At 28.4% G+C, this 16,986-nt stretch overlaps 1 protein-coding gene across 1 annotated transcript in view; it reads left to right on the forward strand.

The window, feature by feature from the left end:
* Nucleotides 1–354: 354 nt before the first annotated feature.
* The window catches only part of LOC106678690 (uncharacterized), a 350,298-nt gene continuing 333,666 nt past the window's right edge, over nt 355–16,986 (forward strand). Inside the window, exon 1 of the mRNA XM_067052345.1 lies at nt 355–882. Coding sequence (XP_066908446.1) covers nt 740–882 — 143 coding nt within the window. The 5' untranslated portion in view covers nt 355–739. The remainder of the gene's footprint in view (nt 883–16,986) is intronic.

The raw sequence follows: 16,986 nt of genomic DNA on the forward strand, positions 1-16,986 counted from the left end.
AATTCACTGCTGATAATTAGTTTACCTATTTAACCTCTCCCCCCCAAAAAATAAAAATAATAAAAGCTTCATCAATTGGAATATTTGTTTTTACACATTAGTGGTAGTTCTGATTTGTTTAGGAAGTTATATTTTTACAATGATTAAAAGTTAAGATGATTAAACTTATAACTTTTGAAAACTACTCCGTTTATTAAAGTGTAATACGACTAAAAGAAATAAGGTTTCACTTCGATTTGAGAAATATATCTTTGAACATCTAGGTTGTTCTGGTTGGCGGAATCGGACCAATAGGAGCGCCTTTCGTTAGCGGGAGCTTTATCAGTTTCCCGCTGGCGCGCTAGTGGAGTTTTATCTGGTCTGTAAACAGTCGGGAGCTATACAGAGCCGTGGTGAGTGATAATTAGCTTTCTCTCTTGACAGCTCTGCGTTGTTGTATTTGTTGTATGCAATCAGCCAAGACGTCTTAAGTTTCAGTGAACGGCTCAGAGTGCTTCGGTATATTTTTCTGAGATTTTAGTGATAGATTAGGGATTTGCCAGTTCCTCTCACATCCTTTGCCATTTATCACATGGGTGATGACAGGTGGGCCTTACTGATAAGTAAGCTGATGGTAAAATCTGTGATTGGTATGGAGTGTTAGAACATGATAATTAGGTACTGTGTGTAATAGGTGTATTTTATATTTAATCGACCACTCCCTTTGTGGACCATACCACTGGATTTGTATGGCCTTCCCATGTTGCTCCAATCTGCTTGGAATCCAAATCAACAATACTCATCTCAGGATAGTCTTCCCCTCGACCTCCAGAGCATTCAGGAAAATCTGAAGCCAGGATGGAGTGCTCATCTCACCGCTGATAATAGAATCTACTATTCAAAGTGAGTATTTATATCTAATCGAATGTTACCTAACTGTTGTATTTAAATTTAAACACATCTAAAATAATTTTCCAAAGAGTAGTGACATTGTACATATTATCTTTGTCGGATAAAGTTGGTCTATATTATTTTTCTGCTATGTACTGGCTTATTTATGTTCCTAATTCTTGTTACCAGTAACAGTTATTTAATGTAAATTTTTACTTAGGAAATTATTTATTTTATGCAAAAAGGAGAATTTTTTTTTTTAAAGTATAAAGATAATTATTAATTTTTTTAATATATATATATCACAATGCACATAGTGAAAATATATGCACACATACAAATTATATATATATACACACAAACTCATACTACTCATTTTATTTTATAAAATTTACTCTCAATATATTTCTAGCTAGTTTAACTATCACTGGATGGTAGTGATAATGTACTCTCTAAACCATAAATGTCAAAGCCTGTCAAACTAGAACTATAATGATTTTTCATAACCTTATTTAATGAGTTTAATGTGCAATTGTAAAATATTTTTACGACATTGTTTAATATTTAGTGCAATAATTTTGCATTTACAATCGATATTAATGACTATGATAACTTCTGCTGTTTTAAATAAAAATATATTTTTAATAGTTGTGCATTTGTTGGAGTTTTCATTGTAATATTTATGTTTTTCTATATGATATTTTCAGAAATTACCATAACTGAGAAGTTAATTTATTCCATTCTCCAAAGAGAAGAATTTTTGACAATTTAACATTCTAAATCTAAAACTTATTCAGCTTATTTCAAAATTTAAATTTCTCCCTGTCCGATAGTTATTAAAAATCAACTTTTCCAATTAATAATTAAATTACAAGACATACTGTTATAGTTATTTTCATAACTTTATAGAAGTGGATATATTGATTTTAGTTTTAAAAAAAAAAAACCTCAATTTTGGATTCTATATTTTACATAATTCAATAATTTGTCAAAACTTTGTTTAAATTTTTCTTGTAACTTTATTTAAAATGGAAATTATATCTGATGTTTAATAGTAGCATAATAGATTAGTTTAAAAAAAAAAAAAAGAAACTAATTTTTTTTAGTGTTATGCATGAAATCACTTCATTGAATGTGTGAAGTTCACATGTCTGTTGCACATATGTAATAACGGAAAACGAAAATTCTATTGTTAAAAATTATGTAACATTAATTAATATGTAGGTTTCGCTTAAAATGTAGGTTAGTAAATCCAGTTCGACTTTTAAACTCGTTTATTGTTACGGTTGTGAAGAGGAAACTGAGATTTTGTTCAATTAAAAAAAATTCTGCAGGAAACGAAGGATAACTATAAACGATTATTTGGATTCATTACGCTTCTAAAGTAGATTTATTTTTTGTAAAAACCTATTATTTCAAAGCAGTGTATCTATTTTTTATTTTCGTTGTTGCCACCGAATTTTATTATATCATCGGTATAGTAAAGTCAAAATAATTTGTATTTGTGCCCACCCGTAAACTGTGGATTAATTTACGAAAACAGCCCCCCAAAAATAACTCGTATAGATAATATTTAATAAAACTAGTTTTTGGAGATCAGTGTGCTATTAATTAATCTTATTTTGTTTCTACCCAAAAAATTCATTTATTACTTAATTTTTCCGAAATTTGAATATTGAGGTATAATTTGTTTATAAATAGTTTTTCAATTACTAACTATATTTATATATTCCCTAAAATTAGGACTTTATTATTAATTATTTTATTTCCATAAGTAGTGAACTACTTTTTAGCTTTTACTGTTTAGTGAAAGAATGTTACAACATAATTTTCAATTAAACTCCTTTTAATTTATTTATTTTCTTTAGTTTCAGTCTCGTTTTTAGGATTTCAATTTGAAAAAATATCGAAATAGGCATGAGGAATCCCTAAAAAGGTCTAGAATAGTTCGTTCTTACTTAAATAAAGTACTTTCTGATTGGAGGAGGAAATGAACTGGAGGGAGTAAGCTACCAAGACAAGTAAAGCCAAAAAGGATGGATTCTATGCGCTCCAAAGGCGTGTCCTCCGACTTTTAGCTCAAATTCTGAAGTAGTTATATATGCCAACATTAGAACCATCTATAAAAAAATAATTATCAACATTATATTAAAATTTTTTTATATGATTTGTTATTATTTCTATTATAATCATATTTAATTAGTGACGGTTGCATTTATAAATCGTAAGTTTAAAATTTTTTTTCTCCTCCGCCATTTATTTTTTTGTGTTTATATAGTTATGTTTTATTAATGATTTAGAAATTTAATCAAGTTTTTCCACTAAAATATTAGTTACATTTTTTAAACCGTTCTTCACCCTTTTATCTGCAATATTTTTTAAAAAGTAACAACTTTCATTACTATTTCAGAAATAACTATTTATTTGTTTTATCTAACTTTATATTCTAAAAAGAAATTAATTTTTAATGAATTGTTCTGAAAAAAAACATTAATTAAAAAAATTACCTGGGTAATGAAATTTAAGTTTATTAAATTTATTATCCGTATCTACTTTTTATTTTAGTAGGCATATTTTGTGATTTTTGCATGAAATGTGAATTTTTTTTATTTTTATTGTTAAATTAAAAAAAATATTGAATTGATCCCTGACATAAATACAAATTTCTCGGGAACGGCTTAATGGATTTTCTTTTTTGATGAAGTAAATTATAGGAAATATCATTTACTATAACTTGTATTTAGTTCACGTTCGCGATTAAATGATCAGTTTTACTGACAGTAACATTGATGTGGAAAATCCCTATTTACGTCAACCGGGGCTCCAGAGGCGTCTCAATTTTTGGCTTCACTTTTCACGCTTATAATTTGAGTTCGGCCACACTCTCCTAGGCATTTACGTATTAAATCTAATACGAACTATAGCTCTTATAGCTACGAATTATAATCTGAGTCATATTTAGCTGGGATCTCTACTGAAAAGAATTCGTTGTGGTTCTGTATATTTCTTGACAGGTGTGAATCAATTAAAGCAGTAATAATATAATAATAATAGGTTAAGTTATAACCGGCAAAACAGAAATGTAGTTCGGCGGGTTTCATACGTAAATTATTTTAAATAATTTTTTAACCTTTTAATCTGACTGTTTTCTATTGCTCCAAAATAACGCGAAACCACCTTGGCCTTAACCTTTATTATGTAAATAAATTTGACGTAAGTTACAGGGAATGGAACGGGCGAGTAAAGAGCCTATTGCTGAAAAATCCGTGCTGAACCGGAGTATATTGCTAGTAAGAACAAAACGTAGATTAGAGGATATTGTAGATCAACCTTGATCGAAACTTTCGACATCTGTGTGATTAATCTCTGTTAAAAACAACTCATATACTTAAATAACAACCAAATTATATTTCTTTCTTTTTTGGTACAATAACAAAACAATGATAAAGGAAATTAAAATTCATTCATAATAATAAACGCATCGAAGTTATATTGTAACTTTCATGATTTATTGTTTGTTAATTGCTACTAATAATAATCGGTTTCTAGACATCAATCAGGGATCAAAATGTGTAGATTCTGTGTGCGGGTACACTGAAGGCTTTGTATACGCACAAAACTTCACACATACAATAATAACAAGTAGCGAAGTTTTCTTTTAGGTTTATAATTTAAAAAAAATCATTCCTAACTATTAGGTGCAGCTAAAATCCGATGTAGTGCATACCACCATCAAACTCTGTCCTATAATTATTCGGTGGGATTCACTAAAAGTTAGGTTTGTGGATAACTTCTTCTATAGCGGCATATGCTTCTCTTGTTTCATAAGTTCCATAGAAACTATTTAATATTTAGAATATTAAACAGTTCCGTAGAAACTATTTAATATTTAGAATATTAAACCTCATGTTTAATTATTTTAAACTACTTAAAAAATTTTCTCTTTAGTCATTACTTGACTCTTAATAAAATAATTTGGTGGATTTTTCTTATGTTCCATGAATATAAATTTGCTTTTAGATATCGTAAGCAGGTGCGGTAAGGATATTGTTATAAGTATTTCCTGAATACGTTTACCCACATACTACAGATAAGTTAAGAAGGTCTGCGCATTGATAACCCTCCGATCTAGAAAGACAGTTGTTATTTCTTTTTTAATAATTTTCCTGATATAGCTACTAGATTTATTTTTTTCTCGTTGTTTTATAAAACTAGTTGAAAAAAGGAAATATGAACTTAACGAAATCAAAAAGTATACTGAAAATTGAAAAATATTGATTTTTATAAAAATATAAATCTTAGTTTAATAGAATAACAGTTAAAATTAATAAAATTGTTAAAACGTTTTTGCACTTAGTGATTTTTTTTTTTTACATTCACAAATCTTTTATATAATTCAAATATATGTATATAATTCAAATATATAATTCACGTGTTATTTCATCAGTATTATTTATTTTGCGAGGGTTTATAAATTTTTTATGATCATTATCTCCATCCCGGTCATTTATAACATACGGAGAAGGTGGTTATCTACAGGTAACCAATTCCGACGGGCCGCCACGAAATAAAGTTAAACCCACAGGCTGGGTTCCAACCGGTACCGCTGCAGATGCGAGGTTGCCAAGGTGACGCCATAACTTCTCCAGCTACAAACGGCCTTAAGGTTTTTAAACTGTCATAAGTTTATAAATACATAGTTTTTTTCGGATGTGAAAATGCTTATTTCACTTTATTCTCTTCAAAGCTTTATTTTTTAATGCATATTTTCACGTCTTTGTTTTGAGCTAAGTTTTTTGTCAAAGGAAAATTTTTTTTTTCTCCTCTGTAATGTAGTATTTTTGAATTGCGTTCTCTTTGCTATTTTAATTTTTTTGTATCTGTAAATCATTTTTTATAATCGTTTGAAATTATACATATCAGGATATAATTAGCTTTTGTTGCTTATTTTACATGAAATTTCAGACGAGGAAGTTGTTCAGTGCTTTAGATTATTACCTTTTTTATTTTAACATTACTTTAAAATAACGTCTTTCAAAGGAGCAGATGGTGGTCAACTAATACGACCAAAAAAAATCCTGGTTGGACATGCAATCTCTCGTGTCGTCACTGTGATAGAAGTTGAGTAAGAAAAAAAATTAACCTTTTTCGACATTTTTTTTTTTTTTAAATTGTTTGAGTAATAATATAAAAAAAAAAACATGAGGAGTATTATCGTTATTAGGGTCACATGACCTTGTAACCGGTCCATTCGAAAGAATGTTTTGAAATCCAACGAGATGCTGATACATTTCATGTCCTCTTTTTGATTCAAATGAGCAATCATCTTTTGTCTTTATAAAAGTTTGATATATTCCTTTCTAAAATTATTTGAACTAAATGTTATTTTACGTAGCATTGTGAAAGAGCTATGTATGATTGCACCACTGGCCGATTCTGGTTCTCACGGCCTTATATCGAAAGGTTCATTGCATTGCCTTGGAAAGTTGCTGTCTAAACTTTTACATCATTCCCTAACTTTAAGGTTATCATTAGCAATACAAAAGAACTGAATAGGAATCGTTTTTAAAAATTAATAAATAATTGAGCTGATAGTAAATTGAGATAACATAATAATAAATAATAAAGTCTTGGAATATTAGTTTAAGTAAGTAATGAATTAAATGATAATGGAGTTTAAAATATTTTTTTTTTTTACGTATTCTATATTTAATTTTTTTTAAATTTAAACATCTATGAAATTTGCTTAAAACATTTTATAAAGATAATTATCAAGGAAATTAACTTTTATCAAAAATTATTAGCCCTAGTTTTATTATGGATAAAGAAAATAATTTATTATAGTTTCCCGAAGATTTATAGGTTTTGAAGTTAAAATTTGTTTAAATTTTCTCACCTTTATTCATTTTACTTTTGTACCATTGTTTGGTGATAAGCAAAACTTGACTAAACATTTTATATGACTTATCTTTTATATAAGTAATATTTCATTAGCATACAAAAATAATTAAAACTGTTATTCTCGTTTTCCAGTTTCTTAAAAATTAGTTTTCCCTAGATGTATCATCTACTCTCAGGTATTTCACACCTTCCAGGGGATTTCTTTAGTAAGACTCCGATGTATGAAAAATAAAAACTTAAGTTTAATGAAATTATATGAAATCGGTTTCTTATTCTATATCCTCACCAAAAGTTTCCTCAAAAGTTTACTCGAATCTGAACTACTTAGCTACTGTTCTAAACTACTTGCGCCTAACGGTTAAGTCGATCAACGGAACTTGAAGTACTTAGACTCAGGGGTTCAGTGATGTAGTAGAGAGAAAAGCGCCGAGATCTTCCGGAGTTCTTTTTCTCCATAAGTGGGAAGACAAACTTGGCTCAATGTTTAATGTTAAACCTGTTTATAGGATCATCATGTGTTTAAGATGTTATTTTACTTCAAGTTTAATTTTATTTATTTATTTTTAATATTTATTATTTTGTTAACGTTTAATATGATATGAGTGTATTCTCTTATCAAATATATCTGTATTATCTATGTCTGAATCTATATGGCAGAACGTAATATACCACAATAAGACACAGGAATAGGAACAATATTTTTTTTTTTTGGAATACTGCATTCTGATTTCATACTACGTAAGTTTGGTTTCTTAATATTCGTGTTGGAAGTGCAACAATTTTTTTTTTTTTTTTTGTAAAATTTCTCTTTAATTTTACGTTTTAGACATTAATGGACAAACTTGGTCCCTTGTCTATCAGTAATTTCACCTATATTAAGTCCTTAAAAAAAAAAAAAATCAAGGCAATCTAATAATGATTTTTGCCTGATTTTCTGTTTTGGGGCCTTCTATTGCTTATCCGATTTAGACGAGATTCGGAGTGGTTGTGCAGATTGGTATATGGATAGTTTCTTGTAAATTTCATCAAGATCCACTCTGCGCAAAACATTTTCCTTGATATATAATTCATTTTAAAAACGTTTAATTCGATTCGGCCCAAAGTGTGAAAAAATCGGGACTGATTTACAAACGGTTTAGTTTCAGTTTCACATAAGTTCATGAATCGTCGATGTTCTGAAAAAAATGGGCGAGTTCTAGAAATAGGTTATTTTCGGATTTTCTCCTTTTTATTAGATATTTAGTTTTATTTTGTAAAATACAATTTAAATACTACCAAGTTCTTAAAAAACTAAAGATATTAAAGGTGTTTCATCAAAAAGGAATTTTCTAGTGTAAGTAAAAATATGTTCTCTCAAAAATTATTGGGTTATTTTGACATCCGTATATGTTTATATTTTTTATATAAATGTATACATACATGTTTATAAGCAAGTAATTTCTTCCTTTTTAGTACGTTTAACAAGCTTTAATTTGATACCTAGCAGACATCTGTACATCTAATAGGTCGTGAAATATAGCTGTTTAAATCCACAAGTTTTGTGCGAACACCAAGAATTGGAATTAAATATATTTTACAAATATTATGAAAATTACTACTCTTACGAAAAAACTAATTTTTTAGAACATAACAAAATCTGAATCATGTCGAAATAAACAATTACAACATTAAATTTGTTTTTAAAATATGAAAAAGATGGCTAGGATTGCGGTCAAAAAAGAAAAAAAATAGTTAACAACTATTTGTCATTTCCCCCCCCATTATATAAAGGAAAATAAATAGTTGTTAATTATTTTTTTCATTTTCGATCGCAACACTGAACATATTCTTCATATTTGAAATTATACGGTTGATTATTTATATATATAAATTTGATTTTCGTTACACGTTTGTTTTTCCTTATTTACTCAATAGAAATGGCCAGGAAGCTCCTCCATACTGATTTGCTTGGCAGATGTTTGTTTATGGTCGGTTCTAAACGGATGTGTCTGTATACTAAAATCTTGAAAATAGTTTTCAACCAACTGCCTCCACAACCTGTTTCCTTTTCTCTTAATATCAGTTCCTTATTGTGATATTCATCTAGATTTTCCAGGAAAATTTCCAATCAGGTGTAGAAAATGTGAACGTGAAAATTCCTTTTCAATGCATATTTAGAATAATTCTTTTATCGAATCTCGTGTTAGGAATCAGCATAATGAAGAAACGAAAATTTTTTTAGTGTTTCCTCTTGCTTTAGATTATGCGACTTATCTCAAATATTCTCTGCGTATCTTGTAGTTCTATTCACCAAACAAAAATTTCATTTTTTGAAATGAAGTTTACAATTATGCATGAACCGTTTAGCAAAATTATTAAACAATATGTATTTACCTATATATATATATATATATATATAGCCAAATTGAATAGTTTTCGACCGAAAAAAGTTTTAAGCCCCGAGTCTAAATCATGTCTCCCAGCAACCATGAAACCGAGACAAATGGTCTGTGAGTGTATGTAAACAGCCTAAATCAAAATCGAAAAGTCGTACAGAACTGAAATTAAATATTAAGGACAGGTTTATGATTTGGATGGCATAGCAAATTTTTCGTTAAGCTTACCAAGCGGAAGTACCACTTTATTTGACTTCTACACGAGCCTTCCAGTTAACAGAGTGAATGAAATGATAATAAAACTCCATAACATCATTGTTAGTATTTTTAATATCAATTCTATAACGATTTATAGTAGTATCGAATGTACATTTAGAAGATTTACATTTTAGTAAACTATTATAATTTTGTATTTCTGCCATAATTTTTCAAAAAGAAAACTGTTGAAATATTGCAGAGAGATATATATAGAAAGTACTTTTTAATTTCTAAAAACTTTTGAAATTGGAGTTAGTCAAACTGTCAACTGAAGAACTGTGTGAAAGACTCACTTAAGAAAGCAATACGGGAAAGTATTGCAATAGTGAATAATATAGAATTTTATGTTCTGAAACGAGCAAGGATTGACTTCAACTCAGAGGGTGGTGGTAAGTGAAAGTTGTGTGATGCGAGCACTCCACCAAATTTTTATATAATAATAATATTGTTTATTTGGGAGTGCGAGTAGCCCCAGAGTAAGGCGCGTGGCTATTAACTCCAAGGACCCGAGTTCGAATCCGGCTGAGCAGAAATTTTTTTTCTGTTACACTGTGGTCCGTGAGTCAAATCCTGTGGGTTCTGGAGTCCTCCTGGGGTCCACCCAGCCTCTTAACTTGGGTACCCTTAATTGGGCAAAAATCGGGCGGTCGAGCATACAGATTTTTGTTTAATATTATTTATTTACCCTGGGTCTGATCCGTTTAGATTAATATTACAGGTGTTAAAATTGGGCTTTTAATTTTAATTAAAATTAAAAAAAATTAAGAATTAAGTTATAATTTATTATAGGGCCATAGCTCAGTGGTTAAGACACAGTCTTACCAATTTGATGTCTATTGGTGGTGCCGGTTCGAATCCGGCCTGGGACGTTGACTTTTTTTATTGAGTGGCGGTCCCACAAATGAAGAACTTTGACCCTCAACCATCGTTAGGCAGTATAGGACTCCAATGGGAGTCTTGGCCGAAAAAAAAAAATAATTTATCATAGTTATATATAAGTTATAGTTATAATAATAAATTTGATAAGATGAAAAATTAACAACAATAATTTACAGAATATATAAAGTAAAAATAAAACTAAATACCATATCATAAATCGTAAGGTCTTCTAATAAAAAATCTAGTGTCATCCATTCTGTGGTATCGTATACTACGCATTTCGTGTTAATCACCATCAATTTAGTGACTTTCAGAAGGAAAATTATCTGCTGAAAAATCTCACGTGATCGGTAACACATCATTGGTCCTGTTGTAAAGTGAAATTCCTGAGATCATTGTGTTTGAAATATGGTAGATGTTTATGGTAATAGCTAATTTATAATTTTCATTATTATTTTTTTATTCTTGGTTACGTTAAGTATTGAGTTATGACTTATTTTGAACATAAACATTTGCAGATACGCCTCTTTGGTTTTTGCACCGACCAAATGAAACTTGTTTTCAGATTCATTGAGGTTTTTACTCTTTAATACTTTTTTACTCTAATAAAACTCTTCCCCGTTCCCCTCTCAATCTTTCCCGAGTTTTCTCGAGGAAAGACTTGCCTCGTCCCTTGATAATTCTGCTTGTTCTGAAGGCCCCGGGCTCGACTGAAACTCAGAACCCTGCTCAGTATTCATAGCATCTCCTAATCGCAAGCGTAAAGTTTTCATGTGGTCTCTCATACTTAACAGGTTACTTTTACAGCGGGGGTTTTGACAACTAACAGATAACTGCTTGTTGTAAACTTCTCTATATTATGATTATAACTGTCTGATCTAGATGAATTATTAATTTCAGCATCTTTGCTCTCTAAGATTCTTGTAGATTTATAAATGTTGAGTTATTAAAAGTTATTTGCAATTTTATGATCGTAGAGAGTTTTTTTTTTTACTTTATTACAACGCACAAGTCTGGATTTATATTTTACATTTAGTATCAGAACCATCCGTGAGTTACATTAATGTAAAAAACTCAGTTATAATATTATCCTTATATATTATAGTTATCTGTTATAATATTAAAATATAATCTTTTGCAAATGTCCTGAACTTATATTTAGGAAAATTTAAAAAAGAGAAAAAAAAGGCTGGAAATTTTTGCACAATGGTTTATCATTTTATTAAATTATTTATTATGTTAGTAAATAACAATAAAAAATGACTGTGGTTTGTATACGTCCGACTTGTCATGTTCCCTTGGCATAATGACGTTCAATACTCTATAAATTTCAGCTAATATAGTAGTAATAATTAAGATTTTAAAAATCTATAATAAAAACTACTTATAATTATTAAATAAAAAAAAATCAATCAAATGTGTACAATATATTCTTGTATGCTTGTTTTCTTTAAGAAACAAAGTATTTCTAGAAGTAATGAAATTCTACAAAGTTCAATTCATTGTTTACTTTAGATTTATTGATATTTTAAATTAACTTTCAAACGAGTATTTCTAAAATTACTATAGATGTAGAGTATCCCCTTTAGTTAAATTGAATTTTTATCATTTTTGCTCTAGTGAAGTTTTATATATTTTTTATTTGTAACTCCGAGCTTTTTGTCTCTTAAATTTCAAACTTTTAAGTAATAATTATCTTCTCTGCGAAAAATAAATTTAATTTTCAGTTACTACAACCTATGGAAGACGTTACGGCATTCAGATATTTATAAAATATTCTGGATTTAGTACACAAGCATCGGAAATTGAAACTCACCCTACAAAATTAAGTTAAAAAAAAGCTTCATAATGTTTCCTTCCTTTCGAGAGATAATATTTTATTTTCATTTATTGCTTTTGTATATTAGAATGATTTCAAAACATTGAAAGGGAATTTTATATTTAATATAATTTCTAAAAAATATTGGAAGTTTTCTTAGAAATAAATTAAATATAAATAATAACTCACAGAGTAATATTCTTCCTGTTAGGTTTAACCAGCAGTTCATATTCTTATACAGTTCCTGCCTGAAAACTGATTTCTCAGTCTTGTATTGAACGTAAACAGATTCTTATAAAAACGGCCCAATTGCTAGAAAAGTGGCTCATGGAGAAAGAAAGTAAGAATTTCTAAAGGTTAAGATGGAAAATTCGTATCAGTTTTTAAATACTTTGAATACAAAATGACTGCTATTAATATATTTTATGCCTGTTATATTAATATTTTAAACTAATTTTATTTTATTATGTATTTTTATTATTAATGAGGTCTTAATTGAACGTAGATTGATGTGAGGAGATGGTCGAGATAAGATACACATATAAATGAAACTTATTTATTTCTGCCGACGTTTCGGCCTGAATTTCTGGCCTTCATCCAGGGCGGAAATTCCGTTAAAAGTATTTTTTACTGCTGTGAATGTATTCACATGAATTAACTGTCGATAATTTTTACTTTAATAAATTTCATTTTAAATTAAAATTGCTTTACGGATTCTCTTACAATTACGGAAAATGATTTAACAGTCATATTGAGTGAAAGTAGCTGAAGTAAATTAATTTAATTTTATTTCTTATCAAATTTATATTTCTATCTAATCATAAATACTCGAGATAAACTAATTGCAAACATTTTAAAATCATCCAGTTGCTGATTAAGGAAATATAAATTCTTATTGAATTTTGGCCACTTCAGATAAGTTTTTGCTCACAACAAGGCCGTTATGGGAGTTTTTATGATAAATAAAAAAAAGTTTAATCGTGAAAATTCCATTCCATCTATCGGTCAGTTAAATTTTTATAATCCGTAAAGGTCAGTTGATTTCTAATGTAAACATGTATATATGTTATTTTTATTGAAGGAAACCATCTCTGGCCAGAATTGTCTTGTTGATAATGCTCATTAAGTTATGTTCTGGTTATGACTATTCATGTTTATTAATTATGGCTAATTATCAACAGTAATATTATTATATAAATTAGCATAAAATAAAAGTTGCAACGATATTAATCGAGGTTCTGGAGCATAAAGATGCATGGGTTTCTTCACCTCTAATCTCAGTTGATGCATTCACGGTGAAGGTTAAATTCTAACTTGATAATTTCATTTAAACTTTTCCTCTTTCCGTGGAGGGTTGGTTTTTGGCTTGCATCTTTAGGGATTTCCAAGTCCACGGGGTTTTCCATTTACTTTTATGCAATAGTTCTGTAAAAAAAAAGAAATCAAGTTTCGCCCGTGGAGAAGGCATAATAAACACGACATATTAGATATGGACCGACACTGATGTTGATACGGCTGGACTCAAGTTAGTTGTTACGAAATTTCCGCTTAAGGAGGCATATAATTTCGTTACCATACTCAAAGGAAAGGAGTGAAGAGGTCATTCTCAAAATATTATATTCCAAATTTCCATTTCTCTATTCAAATACTAATTTAATATTTTCGCCAAAATTGTCAATTATTAGTATCAACAAATATTGACTATACTTCCTTAGGTAAGCTTCAGCATACATTCATAGCATGACACTCGCATTAATTATAAAATGAAAAGAAAATTTTAATTAACTTTTTGTTCTAGTTTAAAGAAAGGAGTATTTAATTAAAAAATTAAAGTGGTCCCAGAATAGAACATAATACAATAATTAGTTTTCCAAGTTTAACAAGAAAAGAAAAGAAAAGTATATTCTTTTAGAATTCCCTCTAGCTATAAAAATAGTGAAGGACAAAATGAACAATTGTACTTAGCATTACAAAATATAGCTATTATTTTTGAAAGAGACTTGAAATTACCAATTAAAAATTGCATTGTTATTTGATGCAATGTAAATTTTTCCATCGTGGATTTGTATTTAATTATTATAAGTTTTGTCTATTTATAAAGAAAGAAGTTTCTTCTATTGCTTAAGTGAAGTAAATTTAGTTTTTTTTTTCTCGAAAAACTCTCCTATTTCAAAAAAATACTTTCAGTGTTAAAAAAAAATGATTTTAATTAAATTGTTGCTATATCTTATTTTAAAGCATTCCTTGCTTTCTCTCATTAAATTGTTTTTGATAAATCTGAAAGGGATAGGTAAATAGTTTTTAATTCGGAATTATGAATGGAATTAAAATTTAAAAAAAAAAAAAAAACTTTCTGGATAGCCTAATAAACATTGTTTAGAGCTGGATTTGCTTGATTATTTTGGAAAAATAAATAAATTAAAAAAAACATATTTTTCTTTGATGATTTATTTTATTTACAGTGAAGTAAACATAATATTTTTTTCTGGAAGACTGACTTAATTCGAAAAATAGTCCTTTGGGTTCAAAATATATCTCTCTCTCACACCAAAAATGTTTTTGATGAAACTAAATTGGGAGGGTTACATAGTTTTTAAGTTGGAATAAAATAAAGTAAGTTAAGGATTTAGAGGAAACATTTACTGAGTAGCGTATGTATCATTGTTTAGAGCAGGGGTCGCCATAATGTTTTGACTATTAAAAAAAAATTAAATTTTTCATAAATGTAATGGCATCTCACGTTGTTGCAAGTGGTGTTATAATCGAAAATATTATATACTGTGTTACTGTTAATAAATTTGTGATTGAACAGGATTGTTATTAATGGACTCCGTTGCTTCTATATTATATTGACTTCCAGGTCTCGATATCGACAGGTGAGACGAGGGGTGAATCCTCGTTTTCTTCATTCTTTTGTTCATTTATTGATATTTGCAACTGTTTTAAAAATGTATATACAGCAAATAAATGTGATATGATTTATATTACAATGGTATGATACAGTCTTGTGGAGATCTATATTGAACCCATTGATATAATTCCAATAACATTTTTAGAGTAGAAGATCTCCAGGACATCTTCTTTTCAGATGCTGATGAGGATTATTAGATAATGAAAAAGCTAGGCTAGAAACAAGTAGGTTAGGTTGCCTTAAATATAGAAAATTTTATATTAAATTATATGATATAACTTTTTGTTGCATATTTTGTAATAATAGTTGAGGTTTGGTTTTCGAAGCGAGTTTACTATTTGTGATTCGGGGAAACTTTTCCCTAGGGTCCAAAAAATTTATCCTGGAGTCCATTTCTCTCCATGCCCCCGGACATCGACCGCTTTGGTGATCCCTGGTTTAGAGTTTTGTTTGTTTTGATTTGTTGACAAGCTATATTATTTTAGTTTGTTTTTGCTTTGTACCTTTCAAAAATATTAAAACCAGCAATCTCATCTTCTGTATAGCTTGTTCGTCAACCTTTTTTACGAAGGACTTTCATCATTATTTATTGTTTCAATTGCAGAGTTTAATTTTTTCTAATTCAATTTTTTGTCGTGAAATTTATGTTAAAATAATAGGTATTTCTTTTCCAAAACGACTGGAATGAATGCTATGAGAATTATTCTTTTCAGGATTTTTAATAAGTCAAGAATATTTTGAATTTCAAAGAGTTTGAATAAAGTTAGGTTGTCTTAAATATAGAAAATTTTATATTACTTATAAAATTATTATTATTAAAAATTAGATGTTACATACCAATATAATATCCATATACTATAATATATAATATCCATACTATACTATAATATACATAATATCCATAATATGATATATAATTAGATTAATTGCAAAGCTTTTTTGCAGACTATTTTGCCCAGGTCTAATAAAATTTGTAAAATAAACCTATATTTGTCAATATTTCATTTAAATATAAATAATTTTAATTGCAATTAATCTAATCACTCACTTATCAACAATATTATTTTTAATATATTGATATGTATATATTATTGATAAGGGAGTGATATCAGTGTTTAGATTAATAGCAATTAAAAGTATGTTATACCCCTATTAAAAGTAAAAATTATCGATTGACATATTTTTTGTAAAACGTTTTATGCCGAATTTATTGAAATTTTTGAAAATTTAGATACATTCTGATTATTAATTATTTGTTCTGATTAAAAGCTAACGTTTAGAGGAGAAATAATGTACTTTTATAATCATTTCTCAAACCTAAAATTTCATATTACTATATAGTTTATACATACTTTTGAAAAATGGTTCTAGATTGGTTTTATTAATCAAATAAAATAAATTGTAGGTTTTTAATATATACCTCAATGTATTATAAATAATATTGTTGGTAAGTGAGTGATATCAGTGATTAGATTAATTGCAATTAAAAGTATTTATATTTAAAGGAAATTGTGACATACATAGGTTGATTTTACTAATTTTATTAGACTTGGACAGAATAGTCTGCATACACTTTTAATAGTTAGATGTGAGGTTGTGAATTTATAGCATTGTCTTTGAAAATGGTCAGATAAGCTGAAACGTTCGGCATTTCAAATATTAATAAAGAGTGTTAATTGAATTTAAATTATTACTTAGTTTTTGTTAAAATAAAGCGCTGTCAAATATTGACCTACACGACGTTTTTCATTTAATTTAAAATATATTCATGTACAGTATTGAAATCAGAGTTTAGCGAGTGGCTGAAATTCATTTCTACCGAGCTACTACCGTGTTTTGATCAAATAACGATCACAGAAACCAAATTGGTTTTGAGAGAGAGGGGTATGCTACTGTTGATAATCTCTCTATTTAGCCAGTATCATTTAGTATCGTTTGAGTAGCAAAGCTGTATCTGACTCGACCGTTTATTA

This window comes from Halyomorpha halys, unplaced genomic scaffold, assembly GCF_000696795.3.
Source record: "Halyomorpha halys isolate HHAL.00 unplaced genomic scaffold, Hhal_1.1 Scaffold155.1, whole genome shotgun sequence".
In the NCBI taxonomy this organism is placed as follows: Eukaryota; Metazoa; Arthropoda; class Insecta; order Hemiptera; family Pentatomidae; genus Halyomorpha; species Halyomorpha halys.